The sequence below is a fragment of the Apteryx rowi genome, unplaced genomic scaffold (assembly GCF_003343035.1).
Source record: "Apteryx rowi isolate R43461 unplaced genomic scaffold, aptRow1 scaffold_438, whole genome shotgun sequence".
In the NCBI taxonomy this organism is placed as follows: domain Eukaryota; kingdom Metazoa; phylum Chordata; class Aves; order Apterygiformes; family Apterygidae; genus Apteryx; species Apteryx rowi.
In genome coordinates this window covers 637,522-657,445 of record NW_020450692.1, presented here as the reverse complement: position 1 = coordinate 657,445, position 19,924 = coordinate 637,522, and the positions used below count along the sequence as shown (strand labels likewise).

Here is a 19,924-nt window from a genome sequence, read left to right as displayed (position 1 = left end):
ATACAATTGGACTTCAAGAGAAATTAATAGCAGACAAACTTAATTTTTCAAGTGAAAGGGTTGGACTGACTAAAACAGGTGATGCCTCGTCCACCTGGGAAGACGATCAAGAACTGGCATCAGAACTGATGCCAATGAATATGCCACAAAAGTAGACATTCATTGAGAGAGAGATTAGAGAAAAGAATTCCTGTTCTAATGTACAAGCAATAATTCAAAACAGGTTTGGAGGTAAGTAAATGATCCAGCTGTGCAAGAAGGAAACCAATGGGCTGGGTGAAAGTGTGTGCGTGTGATGAGCAACCAATGACACTTACCTGTTTCTGGACAATGAAACATTTCCATGGCCCCTAAGCACTTTTTCGGAATTCACCACTGAAATTCGGAAGTACCTAGAGGATCACCAGCACAAGGGAATACATATTGCAAAAGGTCACATCATACCATGGGATGACCTTGTTCTGCTCTTCAAGGAAATATAATCAAAGCTCAAAGGAGTAGTATGGATTAAACATATTTGAAAAAGTCACAGTAAATCTGTGGTTACCCATGGTACATTATAGTTTGTACCATCTAGTCACTAGACAAGGTTTTATATTCTCAGTGACTGCAGCATGATCAGATCTGAACATAAAGAAAATATGGTCAGATCAAGAAGAGAAATTGCAACTACAATGGATCTGTGATTTGATGAAGCTTATCTAGAACTGCTTGCTCAACCACAAGCAGAATCAACCAGGTGGATGTTTTATAGATATTCATCATATAAATGTATTTTCTCCAGTAGTATTTGTAGCACCATGCAAAAGGCAACTCTAACTGACCCAAATAATTGCAGACTTGTTGAATTTTAGGTGGAGATATGCCCAAAAGGAGCAGTAATTTCCAGATCTCTCTGGCCATTTCTGGGTTTGTCCTCATTTCAGTATTTGCCTGAAATATACTCAAGGAAGATGTCAGCTCTCAAATGATATGCATGCAGGTGAAAGTGGAGTCATTCAATTAGTAATCACTGCGCAATTAGGCTTTGTATCAAAATAGAAATTACTTCTCTAAAAATAACAGTGATGACGTATTAGCTAGAAAGGAACACATTTTTAAAAAGATAGGAAGATGAACAAAATAACAGTTCTGAAAGACCAACAGAAAACTGAAGGGCAAAGCAAAGTATATTAATAAAAAAACAAAATCCATAAAATCAAAGTCCTTGAATACTTAATAGCCTCAGATAGCACAGATGGGTTTTGTAATCTCTGTGGCTACAAATTTTTAATAGCATTTTCTGAGATAATTCTGTTATTTCATTGGCCTAAGGAACTGGAAATCAGTGTAGTGTTTCAGATGTTGTTTTTGGTAAGTTTTGATAAAGGTTTTATGCAATTTAACTGAAAAAGAAAAGGAAAACACTAAGTTGAACAAATTGGAATTGAGATCTTTTACCTATCAGTCTATAATCAGTGAAGTAATTTTTATCACCACAGCAAGTTCTTATCACTGGAAATGAGAATGACCTTGACAGATACTGAGTTCTTTAAAGAGGAAGTTGTGGAGCAACCTGAGTTACTTCACTGGCACTAGATCACTACCACTGAATGGTATTTAGCAGGGGCCAGAAAAAAATAGTGTGAAATAACAGAGATACCAAGGAGAGGATGTAATACACCCTCAATATCAGCAACTGTTTCTTAAAGATTTAAGAGTGACAATGTAACATCTATTTTTAAAAATGGAACTGAGATAAAATATAAGAAAGAGAAACTGAGCATTTCAGTCATAATTCCTTACTTTTTTCTCCAAGTTTACCTTTAATTTTGTATTTTTGTCCATTTTAATCTTAATTAACCCCTTTCCTGGTAAGATTTTTTTCACTTTGTCTTTTCATCTGTGACATATTTCCTGACAGAAAATGTAGTAATCGAGTATTCAAGCACATTCTCTTCAGTCATTCTCTTTTTCTTTTTCTCTATAACTTTATATTTTTCTTTTCCCACCAGCTGTAAAGTATGCTTGTTTTTTAATCTTTTTTATCATAAATCATCTATTCTCTATTAACTTTGAAGTTTCTATTTTTTCCTGTTTTTTTCCTTATTTATTTATTGTCTGTGATGCACGTCATTCTTGAGCATATCAATGCAATCTTGAGTAGAAAGGCAGTATTTATTATCCTTATTCTATTCACAGGGCATAGAGATTAAAAGACTTTTCCATAATCTCATGGAAAGTCTCTGGTAAATCAGAATCGAGCTTTCAGGAGTCTGTTCAGAACCTTGACCACTACAATACATCCTTTCCACCCATTATCTAGGCAATATCAGTTCAGTCATATTCAAAGTCATACCCTAGCTACATGAAAACATGTGCACACACACAAAGAGTATTTAAAGTGCTGAACAGAGATATTACCCAAGCTCATTCAATGCTTACCAGAAAGAAGAAAGCTCTAGGTAGTTCATTTCCTTCTCAGTGCACTATTGTTTACTGTTGTGTTATTGACAATGTTCTGTCCAGAAAAGAACATGACAGAATGGTCCCTGAGAAGGGCCCACCTTCCATCTGAAACTACCCCTCACAAGCAGCAGCAAGAGCCTTTGACTCCAGCCTGTTGTCACAGAAAGCCAGACTGCTACCAGGCAGGAGCAGAGGCCGAAAGACCAGGCCAGAAAAGCTTGACACAGAAACTGTCTATTGGGAAAGAGAGCTTGAGAAGGCTCCTGTGGTCCACCTTAGCCTGTTGTTCCTGCATGGCAGCAGCAGCTGCTGTGCAGATCTCCGTGGCAAGCAATGGAGGAACTATTTGGCTATCCAGACTTTAGCTGCTCAAGCAGCTATTCTCTCTCTCTCTTCAGGAAAAAGACAGAAGGACAGAAAGTGAAAACAATCCTTCCATCAGATGATATCTTACTTGTACAGGCCCTCTACAGCAATTTACAACATCCACCAGCAGCTAGAAGGTGAACTGGTTAGACAACAAGAACTGAAGTGTCAGCAATGTGCATTATATTCATCCAGAAACACGGCAAAAATCTGAACCAGGAGTTTCATCAAAACCTACATGGTCTCTGCCGGTCTGAGCTGGTGCCAGAGCCTAGAGCAAGAAGGCCTGGATGAAGCAAATAGGGACTAAGACCCTCTAGAAGAGATTAGCAGATGCAGGCAAGAATTGGGACAGCAAGGTGGGGTTGAGTTAGAAATTACATAACCAGCCATGGAAGACCCTTTTTGCCGAGCTTGCATGTGTGGTGCTGCTAAGGGATATTCCCAAGAGTGTTTAGGTGTAGAGGCAGCTGGGGGACTGGCTCCCATTTAAACCCCACCGCCTTGAGCAAAGCAGTGTCGCAGAACRTCACAAAACGCCTGCATGCACAGAGCAGACAGCCGATCCTTGTCATGGCTTTGCATATAACCCTGCTACTACACAGACATGAGTCCTCTGCACATACTTCTCCAGGGAAGGAAAAAAATAATGGACTACCAGTGATGGTAATACACTGCCAGGGACTCTACAATTTTGCAGTGGCGGGCAAAGAACCTGTGTTACGTAAAACAGAATGACTGATTTACTTTAAATACTATGATCCTTTATTTATTAAAATATAATTAATTTATAAACACTAATCAAAGTCCTACATTTCATCTTTCTTGATTAATGTCAAGTCTACATCTGTCTTTGGGGTTTCTCTTCAGATTACATTCTCTTATGTCTAAAATCATCCTCACTTGCAGATGTTTTGTTGAATATCTTGGTAACACAGCATCTCTCCCCCATTATTCTGAATGCTTTAACTCCTACCATGTAAATACAGATTTCCATGGACAGGATGAAAGACCTTATGCCAGGTTGCCCATTGTCATCTTCTGAATCTATGTGTTGTTATCTGCTGAGTCAATTCCACTTGGATGACTATTCAAGGAGCAAATGCCTGTTAACAGGCCTCTGCACAGTGCACAGAACATTCGGTGCTAACAATAAATACGTTTAAAACTAGAATAGCAGATAAAATAATTATAGTGAAAACAATTTCTGATTCTGTCAGGATTTTTTTCGTACTTAGAAAACATTATTTCTTCTTCCAACATAAGGAAAAGCCTTCATGAAGACTTTTTGAGGGATAATGCTTCATGAAAGTAACATTTTTATGCTGATTTCTCTTACCACTGTCAAAACCCTAACATTAAAGACATCACTTTATCTTCTTATACACATGAAGATGCTGAAAACCGTATGCAGAAATTATCCAATTAGAACTTTATGAAAGGTGTTTGCTAAATTTTTGAGCAATGGAATTACAGTATTCCTTAGCTTAAATAAAATGGAAGTAGAGCATGGGGAGTAACCGTCAGAGAGACCATCAGTTGTCCTGAGAGCGCTCTTTAGCACAGGCTTTGAGGCAGAAAATATAATATGAAAAAGAAATCTTGGACTCAAGGCAGTTTAAACATCTTTTCCATTTCTCTGTCTTAAAATATAGAAATGGCATAGACACACCTGTTCATTCTGTAGTTGGTTCATTCTACTGGTTCATCTAGTGCCCTCTATTTACTTCATCTTGCCCATCATATATTTGTGGCCTTCTATTTAGTTTACATTGCCTACCATGTATTTGTGGCATCAAACAGCAAAAAAACCCAGCTTCTCAGGTCTAAGCAAGGAAGATGTTAAGCTAGTCAGATTTGGGATGGACACATCCTTTCACAAGCTTGGCTGTGTTCCTAGTGATTAGGGAATACTCTGCAGAACAGSGCTGAGAAAAGCATCTCACACAGGCCCAGCTATGCTTCCTGAAATTCTCTTCTGTCAAGGTAGTTTCTAGCTGCCCTGTTTAATCAGATCACTCTTTTCTTGTTCTGCTCATGTATCCCAGAAAAAATGAGCTAAAAGCCCATTATATTGCCCGCAAACAGTAAGTGCTAGGAAAATTTAATCTGAAACAAATCTACCCCTGAAGCATGACTTGTTTTTTTCATTGTCTTAGTTTATACCATTACTGTGCAAATGGTATTTGTGGTCATCAAATGATGCACCCAGATTCAATAAGAACAGTGTTAGTTAGCTTGATTTACTTCTGAGGATGTCACAAGCTGACTAAATGCTTCAGAAAGACCTTGTTTGAATAAAGATGGCAGTTTCTTTATCATATAGTAGATCCTCATCTATACCATCTGCTCAGTTCTCCATAGCTACAGACAGTTGCCACAGTTAAGAATGTAGCATTCACAAACAGTAACCAAATAATTTATTTGATAAATTCTTTCTAATCCTAAACAGAGGAAATAAAGCGCGTAACTCCAATACATGCAGTCATAATGTGGTAGATTGCTATATGGTGCTAATAGGTGTGTCTACTTGGGAGGGCAGAGGAGATGGGGGCAGTTAGCTCTGAAAGCAGTCTGTTGTTCACTGCGAATCTAGCCCATGTTCTTTACAGGTCTGAAATCATGGCAGGGAGACAGCTGTCACTACAGCCTTGCCCAAACTGGGGAGAGAAGATTCTCTTCCAGCATTGGCCATCGGTCAGTCTTTGCAACATCACCACCAAGTTCTCTGGTACATTTTGAAAGAACAGACAAGCTTCATGTCAACAGAAATAAAGAAGCTCTTTTTACAGTTGGTTTRCCTGCCAGGACAAGGTGAATTCCCCAAGATCAAATGTACATTCCACCCTTTGATGTAAATTCTTTCTGATCACATGAAGAATGAGTTTAGAACCCTATAGTAAGTTGTCTGCAAATTTTAAAACCATCAAATAACCATGAAAAGCAATTTTATAAATCAAATCTTTGATAAATTTTCTTAACACTCATCAAATTCAAGACAAACATATCATGTAACATTTCTAAACAGAATTTTTGAAACTACCAATTTATTAAAGCCTACTAGGAAAAGGTATTCTTAGAGATTTCAATCAATAACAACGCAAGCTTACATATCACACAAATAGTACATAATGGTTTCAATTTGTCATTTATTTTTACTTTACTTACACACCAGCAAATGTCATCTAAGCCTYAATTTGACTGATTTGTCAGGGCTGGCATTAAAGAAAAGGTTTGGAATTACTGCCTAACCTCTGAGATCTATTTTATAAAACCTCGCCAAACAAGAAGAGAGAAGTGAAAATAGCATCATACCTGAGATTGTGCATTGATATTGGCTCCTTCCTTAACCAGAACTTTGACAACTTCAGCCTGTCCTGCTAAGGATGCAATGTGCAGGGCTGTATTCCCTTTCTGTTGGGGGGGGGGGGGGGAAGAGGGGTTTTATTTTTCTTTACAAATCACTTCAACCAGCAGTTCTTTATAATACTCAGCATACAGGCCTCCATTTTTTGAGTACCGTTTTACCTTACGGTTCCTTGAGGTTCTACAAACGTCCTACGGGATAGAGTTGATAATTGCAGCAACGAAGATTCCTTGAGTTGTTGTGTAATACTAATAACCCAATGTAACTTTTGAGTGAGATTTTGGAATTTGATTGGGGCATGGAACAAAGTTCTATGTAAAATTTAACACGAGCTTCAGCTCCAGATATCATGCCCTGTAGAAAGTAGCAGAAATCTAGGAGTCCTAAAATTCAAGCTGTATATCACATGCAAAGTGAAATTTCCTAGTACAAGACTTATAAAGAAAATCTGAGTATTAAGGAGCAAACACTACTCTTTAAATGTGGAAGAAAAAATTTTTCCCTCTTCTTTAATTGCCATAAAACTAAAATGCATATTTTTGTAAGTTCTTAATTACTTGTCTATAAACACAAGAGAAGCATATGCAAAAAAAAGGGAGGAACTGCTCATATTCACAAATGACCATTTTTGATTAGTACAAGAAGCAACATGACACTGACAAGAGTCCTTCTTGACCTTTGGATGGGTTGCAGATAGGTCAGGAAAATGTAGATGAAGTGCTCCATTAAAACCATCTCTCACAAAGAGCAGCAGTGAGACCACTGCTTTTGTAAGAGGCTTCCATTTTTTCAGGCCAGTCTCTCAACCCCAGGAACACTATCTAAAAGGGCTTTATTAAACAATCAAGGCCAGGTGCCTAAAGACTCATAAAAACAAAACAAAATTCCAAAGTCCCACCTGGAAGCCGGTGGTTCTACCAATAGCTTCACTGCGGGGTGAATTTTTGAAGGAGAGAACCTCATTTTCTCATCAGTAATAGAAACCACAAGTGGAGCAAGAAGCTCTTTGAGCTGAGGACCAAGCGTTAACCTTGAGGGAGATCCCAGGCATCAGGCCTCACAGAACGGAGTTGCAGGAACAGAGAGGTGGGTACTGAACACGAAGGCTGGGCCCAGCCAGTCTGCCTAGAGAACAGAGCAGCAGCCACCAACTCCAGAACTAAAAGGAGGACTGCTGGGGCTGACCACAACCTCCATTTCCCCAGCCCCACCCTGGGCTGAGCGAAGATACTAGGAGCCAACCACTACATCAGTCCAGCTGACAAAGCTAGCCCATCACAAAGAATCTACCACGAATGGACAAGTAACGTACTGCCTGAATGTTTCAGACATCCTCGTGTGTGCCTGTGTGTGGAATACGGGAAGGCAAAATGTATTATTCTGTAGGGTTTTTCCATTGTGTCCCTGAGTGAAAGGGCTCTGGGTATGATACAATCACTTACCAATTTTTGCAGATTTGAAAATGTCTACTATTTTGAGCTATATTCACTCTCGCTGTAATGGGGAACTGTCATTGGAAATAATGAAATATTTGGCATCGCTAAAACTTTTTAATGCTCTCCCTGTGAACAGATTGCATAAACAATAATCTTTCCCTCTTAATTTACTATTGATGAGCCTCAGCAAATAACGTAGGCTTACAGACCATATTAGAAGAAACATTTTAAATACCGATGGGGTATTTATCTTATTATTTTATTTTGTACTTCTATTTTTTTTTCTAAATTTCTCCCATTTATTTCACTTTTTCTTTTGTGAATAAACTTAAGAGACATGTATAAATTACCTTAGTGGCAGAATCCACAGCTGACCCTCTTTCCAACAATTCTTGTACCAGTCCCACATGCCCTTCTTTAGCAGCCAGGTGCAGAGCATTGAGTCCATTCTGTAAGCACAAGGGCCATATCAGTTACAAATATCAGTTCTGAAGATACACATTCCCACCTTACCCTGGTATAAGAAGAAGATTAGCAGTTGGAATACTATTACATGTTGGCTGGCTGTCTGCATAAGTCAGATATTTTGGACTTTGTTAGTTGAGCCAAGGCACTGCGTGACAAAGCTTCTCCAATAACATTTTTCTCATAGCAACGAAGACATCAAAACAAACTGTATTTTGCAGCAAGCAAATAACCATAAGAAACTCCTTCCTTTTTGATAGTTTCACACATCCCCAGGCTATCTTGGGTATCACCAGGGAGCCCATTATTTCAAAATCTGAGTGCATATCTAACTTCTATTTACTGTAATCTCATCTACCCCAGTGACGTATTATCATCACAGCGAAATCACAGGACTTAGCCAAATTTACACAGAATGTGTCTAGTGAATCAGGATTATTTCAGGCTGATGTGGCTGTCCTGAACCCTGGACTCCTTTCCTCTGGGACAGCTGATATCAATCAGAAGACCACTAGCACAATCAGAGCAAACTATTTGTTGATTACGGACGGCTTGTAAACCATCCATAAAGTGGTTATACCAATCACTGACTTAATACAAACACAAATGGTTTCTGATTAACAAGTCTTCTCTAAACTTTGAGGTTTTGTAACCTCATTCATAAAGAAGAAAAAAACAATGAAATATGAGCTAGGATTTTCAGGAAAAAAAACACCAACTGAAGAAACTAGACACCTAAATCCCTTTCACATTAAATGAAATAGGATACTTTATCTTATAAATTCCAGCCACAGAAACTGTGCATCTTCCTCTTCCTATTATCCCTATTCCACCTAAGGGAAAATATAAAATGACACTCCATTGTAACTGAATTGCTAACCTATTTTTCACAATCCCATGGTATTTTTCACAGTACATCAGGCAGGTGACAGCAAAAGATACTGCCATTGCCCTCAAGCATTCTGCTGTTTTGCCATATTGCAAGCATCATAAATAATACTTAGGTATCTAAGTGTGTGTGTGTGTGTGTGTGTGTGTGTATATATATATATATATATAAAAAGCACCAAGCTTAGCACTGCATAATTTTTATCACTTTACTTGTCTCTAAGCAGTTCATAGTCACTTGAATTATGTAATAAACAAGCAGCTTTCTGTTTTTTTGTTTGTCCATCCTCATAGGCAGTTCAAGCTTGTAATTCCCAGTGGGATTTTAAAGCACTTAGCACTTCACAGGAGACATTTAATGGGAGTAGGTCCAATGGCTACAGACACAGCAATCCAAATTCATTTCTGAAGTAACTCCATTTAATACTGCATTCACGTAAGCAACACAGACATATTTTGTGGTCAAATTCAGAAGTGCAGCTCTGAGAAAAGCAAAGGAACTGAAGGAAGGATACATTCACAAGCTGCCAAAAGAAAATACTCTATGCAGCCTGGTAGCTAGGAAATGCTAACAAGAAATGTGGTTTCAAATCCCATTATGCGAGTAAAGCAGCAGTAACCAGATTCTTCCTATGTAGAGGAGCCCTCTTACTGCTGAGCTGCAGAATCCAGGGGCAGCAGTAGTGGCACACCCCGATCCAAAAAATATTTTTTAGCCAAAATCATGTGGCGAGGTTGGCCATATTCATCGTGATGTATAACACCGTACATGTCAGGGAGCTTTTTGCAAGCTGAAAACATTCCAGCCAGTTCTAATCTTGTTTTTTAATCTCTGCTGAGTATTAAGTTACTATAATTACTACCTAGAGTGGTTGAAAGTTTTGAAATAGTATTTTGTGAGGAAAAACACAGCGTTCTCCTTGTTTGAGAAGAAAGAATTATTCGCATATCTAATAGCATAGATCAGTCATCAGCACTTTCTAAGAGAGTATGAAAAGTAARTTTTGATTCCTTACGGTTGTACACAGCTGACGTATTTCTGTGAAGCGTATAAACTTTTTTCACTCTTTGAGCACACAGAAGTCCACAGGCAACACCACAAAAACTGAAATACTGGATGGGAGGAGGACAGCATACCTGCAAAGTGCGATGTGCCTACATAAATTGTGTGCATACACACGTCTGGAGAACAAGCTTCTTTTTTAGTTTCGCACGTGGCAGAATATAAGGAAAGCAAGGCTTGTCCCAGGGCTAAAACAGTAGCAACCTCTTAAAATATTTGTATTTATGGCTTCAAAATACATATCTAATGATACCACATTAAGCAGTTGAAGCTAATATTGTTGCATAGATTGGGCGATTTTTTTGCAATATGGGATTTTTATCATATTCATTAAAACATATGCAAAATTAATACAATGAGGTTCAGTAAAAAGATTACTAAAAGAAATTATAGCCTCAATGCAGTTCTTACAGTACACATTCGAATACTGTAACTACGTATATTTTCTCTTATCTTTTAAAGTAAAAYAGCAAAAGCAAGCATTGTATTTTAAATGTTAAGGGCCAGCACAAGTGCAGCCTTAAAGCAAGCTTTGCTACTCCATGTTCAGAAAGTTGCAATTATTTCCCAACCCACAAGGCTGATTCCTGCTACTTATGATGATGGAAGTTCAGATTAAATCAGTGCAACTCCCCCATTCCTGCCAATTGAATTCTTGTATATTAGAACAACAAAGGTTTCTGACGCTTCCCTTCTCTCTCACATTCCCCTACCAAGAAGTCGTGGGTAGGGGGAGATTAAATTAATTTTCTGCTAAGCAAAAACATACAGCATTTGGACTGCTGTTCCTCACAAAGCACACATATACTGTAACTACCTTTCTCTAAGAGGCTCACTTGTAATTCTAACACTCATAAAAGAACGTAATACTAAGCCTTGCAAGCTTGGTTGTTCAAGTGTTTCCTGCAGAGACCTATTTCCAGTTCCTGGGCTACTGAGCTAGAGGTTTCAGCACTTCACATCCCACGGAGCACTACAAACACACGTACCACTACTGCTCACAGCACTTACTATACTATTACCCTACATATTTTCACCATACCAGGAAAGCCCACAAATTTCTTGTAAAGTCCTAGAAATCACAAACCTTTTCCAATTTCAGTCACTTTTTTCATAAGATTGGCACTAAGTCTCACGACTCTTGTCTGATAATTACCCAAGGAGGTCCATGGCACTTTTGCCTTTGAATTAAATCGCAGTAGGACTGGATCCTTATGGACTACAAGTTCCTTAAGCCACTGCCTGGCACACTGTGAATGCTACTGAGCCATCTATTCCTTCTGGCCCACCACTCAGGCTGGTGTTTCCTTCAACAGTCCCAATGGCTTATACCGTTCCTGCCTCCCCCCGTTACGCCAGAGCAAACTGACCCCACAGAAAGGCAACGTCTTGGCAGAGCATTAGATCAAGCTACAGTTCCAAGGACACTAAGTCAGAGAAGGCAGCACTGCCACCAGAAGAAACAGTTCTGCTTCTCCTGTCCCCTCCTCAGCTCACTTCTATGCCCAGCCACCTTTCTGCCAGGGTTTGCTGCAGATCAGGTCCCAGAAGAGTTCAGTATGAGGCTGCACAAATGCTTCTGCCAGTGCAGGAGAGAGCAACGCATGAAGGCATGACCGAGAGGCTAGGGCAAGGCCAGGATCACTTCTTCTGTAGCAGTGTTGACTTAAGCCAGCTTAAAAAGGTTGACAAAATACAGCCCCAGCAGATGTTTAGCATTACTGCAGCCCCAGTGACAAGCTGCAGACATAAGTTGCAATATGGGCAGAGCACAAGCTTTTACACCCTCCTGTCTGCGCTTAGCTGTGACAGGTATAGATGGCAACTTGTTAGTCCTAGAAGCTTTACTCACCCTCTGCTGGTGAGAGTTACTGAGAAGTATAAATAGAACAGGAAATGCATAGGTGGGGGAAAGAAAGTGTTTGAAGGAAGTGTGAAAAACTTCTTCATACAGGTGAATATTTACTTGTGTTACTTCATTATATATTGACCTTTACACAAAAGAAAACAATTTTTGTGAAATAGAATGATTTTGTTAAGATTTTTAATTTCCTGAAGTTTATTTTAGTTTGAAGGTATTCATTAAGCACTTAAGATCTTTGAGAACACTTGGATGCAAGAACGTAAATCAACAGTTAACCCTCTTCTATTCTTTATGCTAAAAGAGTCTCAGCACTTGAAACAACTTGTGGAACATGCATTGTGAATGTCAGCAAAAAAGAAAACAATTTCAAAATTGATTTTTTTAACATTTTGACATCCACTTGAAGCACAAAATACAATGAACTTTAATCAAGTTGGTTCCACCGATGCTGTGTTTACAAGCTTCATTGTTATTAAGATTTTTTTGTTCTAGTTAGAAGAGGGTGCAACATCTGAAAAATGCGTTCATTTTTTTCCAGATAGAGGGAAACACAAAAACASAGTTGCTGGCTGCAAGTTGAAAGGTTCTTCACTTCTCCTCCCCTTTCATACCTGGTACTCAAACTCTGTTACCTTAGACAAAATCTTCCTTTTCCTCTGTATTATTTATCGCATTGATAAAATTGAGGGGGGGAAACTCTTTATTGTAAAGATTTGGGGAAGTTTCCTATTTTATAAGCAAATTCTAGATACACTCAATAAAACTGTTAAAGTATTATTTATTAATAAATTTGGTTTTTGTGCTTGATATTTTGTTCAAAATACCCATGGAGTTCTTGCCCAGAAAGCACCATGAGATGAGGTAACATTGGCTTTACCTTTTGCTACACAACTTTGTTTTGTGAAAGCATATAGAATTTAAAAGTCAGTGTCTTATCTGGTGGTGGGAATTCAACTTAAACTACTGGGACCAAAAGAAAATGAAAGATGCTTGTTCTGATTCACAAACCTCTCTGGTTTCCTCAAGTGCGACTCTACTGAAACCTTCAGAGCTATGGCTAGCGTAATACTGGAATGACAGAATGGGAGTGAACCAGCTCCGTCTTTGAGCTCTAGCCCGAGAAATCTTACTGCTGTTGGAGCTACTGTGAGTCACTGAAGAATCTGACCCATGGACTGAAGCTTGAAGCCACATATGTTGGCAACATGTATACTAACAGGTCAGTGGCAAAGCATAAGTTATCAACACATGGAAAAATAAAAAGCTATTGTGACTAACCTTGCATGGTCACACTAGCTCCTTCATGTGTTTTGACAGAATTAAGAGGACATTTGCACTCACCAGTGGAGGCTGAGACTAAAATGCAATATCATAGTCTTTCTTAAAGTCTGAAATTTTTCTCCATTTCCTTAATAGATATCAGTCTACGGTGGCTGTAAATTCCCTCTTCTGAACAAATCTGTCGGGGAAGTGAAAAGGGCATGTGGTCAGCCTCTTTTCAAGAAGGATTTGGAAAAGGGCACATTAGAGAGCTGGCACAGCCTTCTCAATTCCAAAAGTGTGCTGAAGTTTCTTTCTTTGTGATATTTCAGGGAGAAAGTAGTAAAAGAAGAAAAAATAATTTCCAATTATGAAAATTCTCCCTTTAAGTTGTTTTATAGTCTAAGAATTCATGAAAACGAATTAACCTACTGAGTTATCATCAACATGTGATATTAGCAACCTCATTATGACTACTGCGCTACTGAAGTCTATAGTTAGCACTAGTGGGAGTATGAGCTGCTTTCCATTTGGACCAAATCAGGGAGTAATTAGTAGCTGGTCCTACGTCTCATTGTAACGCAAGCAATAAGGACACCAACCAAATTATAACGAAACTAACAAAACGAAAGCAAAAGCCAAACAGTTCTAAGATAGCCCCCAAAATATCTTATATTTGTGTCCCATTCTGTTCAAGGTATCAGACTTGGAATGCTTTCCACGTGAATACAGAAGACTGCATCAAAACAAATGCCAAAAGCCATCATCCATTTTTCCTTCTAAGTAAATAACTTCTGATATTCTGAAAACCGACAAACTGACAAAGACAAAGCAGGGAAACGTTACTGCATTTTGCATTTTGGATTATCAATACTCTCTCAAAACACGGCAGGCAGCTGATGAACACTTAGACCTGTCAGGTTTGCGTGCACACCTTTTGCTAGAAGGATGAGCTGCCAAAGTAAATGCCATGCTGTACAAATGCATACTGTAAAATTAGAGCTCACTTTGCTAGTCAACATTTTCAACATTGATTCACATACTTCAGAAGTAAGTCATTTTCTCTGGCTACATCAACTACAAATAGCAACAAAATCCTAAATAACCAAAAGAAAGTTTTATAACACATGGAAAATAGCTTTAAAAGAATCAGAAGTTTCCAAGGTCTATGAGCTTTTTGTCCAGTTAAAAAACTAATAGATTGTTAAAAGGCACCAATCTAAAACAGTTGAATTTTGTCCACGGGCATTTTTTAATTTCTCTCCAGAAATAAAGAAATACCAATGATTTATGATTTTCAGAATATGCAATGATGCTTGAATTCAGATTAAAAGAACCAATTCCATAATAATTTAACTTGATATGAGCTGGAAGTAGGATGCAATAATGCACCATAAAACTGTAACTAATCCCTGCTTTCAGTATATCCAGAAACATTAAATTTTGTCAGACTTTGGAAACTGTTAGAACAGAAGAAATGCTTTGATTATCTATAAAGACATGTCTCTATCAAAACTTGGGACTTGAGAAGTAACTGCTTAAACTGAAGAAAGAATCTTTGTACATCTATTCTTATTCAGTAAAGCAAATTCCTAACATTACATATTGTTTTCTGAGTTGGGATCCATTCTGAAACAGCATTTTGCTTAGAAAATAAAACTGCATATACAAGGCTTCATTTTTGAAAGAGTACAGAGATAGCTCACTCTAAAATAAAATATATTCCCTGTGTGYAGTGCAGACTGTGTTGCTTTCCCCTCTAGACAGCTAGGGCACAACCACATAGCTACCCCATTCAAACCCCCTGAAGGAGGGATGACTTCCCAGGTTGCAGAAGGAGCTGCCATGCCTCATTCCCTGTTCCCTCCTCTCCCACTCCTAATAAAACTCACAGTACACCAGTAATGCTGATGCTTAATCATAGGAAGCTAAGGTTTTTAGTTATTGAAAAGCTAACTGAACCCACTATAAGACAGTTCTGTGAGGAATTTTCTATGAAACCAAAATATGAGCTTCCAAGAAGCTGAAATGACTATACGTGCTCAAGAGAATGGTGAAGGTTAAGAAATTGTGCTCAGTAGCTCTGACTATGTCAGACGCCTGTCACAGTTCTTCGTACTTGGGAGTCCCAGTGCCAGAGAGTGGTCGATGTCTTCAGGAAAACAGATTATCCAGTACATAGAGAAGAGTTTTTTCTGGCTTCCAGGGACTGAGACAATCCAGACTAGACATTAATATTATTCATAGATCTGAAAGGGTTGCTTCAGCATCTTCTGCTTCGTACTATTTGCCAAGAGCTCAAAATACTCCATATACTCTAGAAAATTCCTGAGTTAACTCAGCCCAGACATCAGGTAACATTAGTAATTTAATTAAATCATGTTGATGTGGAATTCTTTTTGCACACTGGTCAACCTTTTTTTTTTACCCTAATATGTGCAAGTATAAATCCAGCTTTGATCTTGACAACAGGGCAAAACCACAGAATGTGAAAGTTGGTGGTGTTGCAAGGTATCATCCAGGAATGCTCTATTTCAAGCAACCAAGAAACTAAGCAGCATCTGTTCTGAAGTTTTCATTTATCTGATTCAGATTTCATGTATACAATGTCAATGGAAAAAGAAGCCCCCGCTTTGTATGATATTTTTAAGATGCTCTTAGGAAAGGGGAACTTCAGCCAGTCAGTTGCAGAAGAGAAGTACTTCCTACAGAAGATGACTCTGCAGCAACCCTAGTCCTAGAGTATTCCTTGCACAGTAAGCAGGAGAATATAAACTTGGGGGGGGGGGGTGGAATCAATGTTTCCAAGGAATTATCGTATTAACAGTGCTCTGTCTTGTGGGAGACCCTTCTTGTGAATATTGCAGTTTATTATCAAGACTAAAATTTGTTGGATCTATTTGAAAATATTTATGAGAAGTACTTTTCATATAGGAATATCAGAACTTGTGTCTAGACTCGCACTCTCCTAATTGGGGAACTTGAAGTTTGTTGAGTTCTGTCCCATATAACACATCTTTTTCTTCACAGTAGGTTTTTTAAAGGAAACTTTCTTCTAGACAGTAAGACAAGATTTTTTCTGCATGTTTTCAATAAGCAGAGCATGGAAAGCCCCAGGTTTTCTCCTGCTCTTCATTAAATTCCTTGGCACACACAGCAACAGAACATTTCTCACTTTAATACCCTAACTCCCATTTGACACATGACTGCTTTAATTATCTGCAGCTTCTCTTCAGCAGTGAAGATAATGCCTCAAAATATTTTAGAATATTTCATTTCTTCTATTCTTTTTAAAAAATAAACAGTGGTGACAATTGTGGGGTTTTTTAATTAGTTTTGACATTTTACCATCAATCATAGCCAGCATTAGCTGAACATTCTCCAACAGTTTAAAAAAAWAWAWWAATAATAAAAAAACTCTTCCAGACTTTTTCTAGTCTGAATGTCAGCCTGGAAGTATCAGGAAAGGAGCAAGAAATTTTACTGAGGCTTTCTTGGTGGTATCAGAAGGTTTCAGTTGCTCTGTATAGATAACATTTGGATAGCATAAAGCTTCATTTCAGGAAAATAGCCTTCTTCAGATTAGCATTTAGCTGCATACTTAAACTACACAGAATTTAAGTAAAGTTTTAAAATTGAACATGCAGTTAATGATTTTCTACAGAATGCAGGACATTAAGATCATGAGACTACCATGTAACAATGAAGTTCTAGTCCTAAACACCCCAAATTCCTATGCTAGGCCTGTGTATTTCTGTGCACCTATGCCCTAGCCGCCAGGCCATGCAATACAGCACAGCTCGCGTCCATGCCGTCCACACTAGTTCTCCCTGGAACAGCGTAGCCACCCCATACCACGCACCACCTGCCTGTGATCTCCTCCTGGTCTCACGTGATGCACCAGGTCCCAAAGATATAGCACGTGCATGTGTGTGTGTGTGTGTCTATTTTTTGTCAGGTCAAAGTACCTGAGAAAACATGAATTTTGTGCCACAGACTATCAAAGAAGAGGCTATTCTTTTAGCATGATACCATGACTAAGCCATGCTCATCGTGGGGCACAACCTGACCAGGGTCTGCCAGGGTAGTACTGGAGAACTACATGGAGCAAATGCAGCCCTAGTGCATCCTTCTTCCTGCTGCTCGAAGTGAGCAGTCCTTGGACTGAACCATCCCCCTGACTGCTCACAAGTTTCATCTCAGAGGGAACTAGCTGCTTTACACTARAAGAAGCCTGAGATACGATACATACATACAAATACGGCGTAGATGATTAGGGAACCAGGACTCAGGAGTGAAACTGAGTAGATAAGTTATTTAACAACATAGACACAGTCATTATGTTCCCAAACATATCCAAAACACAGGAGTTTTTCTTATAAATCAGTTATGTGCAGCAATACGAGAGTATAATCAGAGGCAAGGGGTGCCACACCAAAGATATTTCATTAATAGCAGTCATTCCCAGAACACTTGCCCAAGAGAGGCAGGACAGTCAAACGATGTCAGGAGCGGTTCCCAGCCTTTTCCTGTGCTCCCAAACTCTCCCCAAATACCTTCGTCTCTTTTCCAGGTGAACTCTCCCTTTTTACAGCTCTTCCACTGTTGGGATCACACAGAATAAACTGGGCTGTAAACAAGCTGAACCTGACACTGTAGTGTATGAAATAGAAACCTCAAGGTATAATTAAGATTGTGCACTGAAATTTTAGTCCATCTCATAAGGCCTTAGTTACGAAACAGAGTTATKTGAAATTTCTATGGTACAATTTACTGATTTTAATGTTGTCTAACAGCAATTTTCAAGCAATTTTACTTTCTCCTTGCAAACTCATACACATTGTCCAGTCAGTGGCCATTTTGATCAGATCTGGCTAAGAGCTAGCACAAAGCTGGACAAAATATAGCCTGAGCTTTCAAATCCCCATTCAAAGAAATGCCATTGACTTCGCTAGAATGCCAAGAGATCTTGCAGGACTGATGCGGACACTTATTTTAAGCCCTATTAAATTTGATGGTACTAGTCACTTAAATAAGTGTTGCAAACTTATGTCTCTAGATTATGAAGCAAAAGTAATTAGATTTATGCAACAGATTTATGAAAGAGCCACATGGTACTATATTACATCAGATAAATGGTGAAACTTTAACAGTGTAATAACAGTGTACTTTTACAGCTATAATGATTTTTCTGAAAGAGGGGGTAATACCTTAAGCAGCAAAGTTAACTACATTTTTATAACATTATGCAAAATAATTTATTTTTTATTGAAGATTGACTATTGATATAAACACTTAAGTTTACAGCTTTCTGAAACTGTTTATTTAAAAAGAGTAAAAAAGGTAGCCACTTTCTAACCATCTGAGTTTAATCAGAATTGCATTGCTAATTATCATCTGACTAGAGACGCTGCGCCTGAGCCACAAGATTTTCATCTGCTTGGACACAAGTTAGTTAGTCAGCTAAAAATACCACCCACCGAATGTTTATTTACAGGCTGAGATCTCACAAAAATAGCATGGGAAACCTCAGACTTCCGCACCTCAGGTCACTGGGGAGCAGGTGCTTGTGTGGGATGGTGTACTTAAAAGCTGAGGAAAATAAACTGGCTGACCATACTGCTTCCAGTGTGATAAAGTGATAGATGAAGTTTCTATAATGCTCAGACTGTCTAGTGCGCTCTCTACGACATGAAGGTACATTTTGTAATTAGATTTTGATCTCTCTCATGGTGGAATGGTAACTTGCAGGCTGCAGCAGTCGCTCTGGCGGGAGGAGAGGGGCTCCGCACGGCACTCCCCCTCCTGCTGCTTCCTTCCAACTGCAAAACTCTCCTGGCCTGAAGAAGTATTTTAGAAGCCATGGAAAATACCTGAGGTCATGCCCTGACTATACAGTTGTAAAAAATTCCTTCTAAAATTTTCTGAAGGCCAGGATAGAACTTGAGAAATCAAAAAAAACAAGAACCAAGCAAGTCTTCATTAGAACAGAACCGCTCAAGTCCAAGATGCACCAGAAATGCAAGAGCCTGGTTAAAGCAGTGCAGAGCTGTTTCTTACAGTAATAGGTTTAGGATATAGCACAAATACACCAGAGAGAAAAAAAAAAAGTAACTAGTGCAGAGCTGTTTCTTATAACAACAGGCTGAGGGCATAACACAAACACAGAGGGAGAAAAACATGCATAAATACCACCTTTGAAAAACTTATTGCTACTCTTTCTGCCCTGCACAGTAATCCTATTACACTTTTTTTAAAGCATTTTCATACAGGTGGCTTCCAGACATCAAAGAGGAAGACAAAGGGTGCGTTTCTTCACGGAGGATTCAAAGATAAAGTAATTGAAATGCAAATATTATGACAGTAGTCCAGAGCATATTATTGAAGGACTTACCTAAAACTCACTCAGAAAAACTTCCAATTTCATGAGGGATTCTTGCTCTTGCTACAAAAAAAAATCCCATAGGATTCAGCTTTGAAAGCCCACGTTCACATTAGAGCAGGAACTATTCTACCCTTCAGTCTGACAATTGCTTGGAAAACATACACCTTCCACCTTAGCTGGCCCCAAAATTAGAAATGCTGATTCAACAGCCTTCTTTCTTCTAACTGGCCTGGAGAGCAATTTATTAGCTGTCAGAGCTCAGGGGAATAATAATATAATTTCTTTACTAATTCCAAAAACAAATACAGCTTTATTTCCTAAATATTTTATTTATTTGCAATATGCATGTACACAGCAACTATCAGCTCAGCTCCTGGACACA

General features: G+C 38.7%; 1 protein-coding gene across 1 annotated transcript in view; it reads right to left on the bottom strand.

The window, feature by feature from the left end:
* ANK2 (ankyrin 2) overlaps window positions 1-19,924 on the bottom strand; it is a gene marked incomplete at its 3' end in the record, with an annotated part of 166,806 nt that overhangs the window by 130,831 nt on the left and 16,051 nt on the right. Inside the window, exons 3-4 of the mRNA XM_026076727.1 lie at window positions 7,968-8,066; window positions 6,130-6,228 (exon numbers count right to left, since the gene is read on the bottom strand). Of these exons, the coding sequence (XP_025932512.1) occupies window positions 6,130-6,228; window positions 7,968-8,066 (198 nt within the window). The remainder of the gene's footprint in view (window positions 1-6,129; window positions 6,229-7,967; window positions 8,067-19,924) is intronic.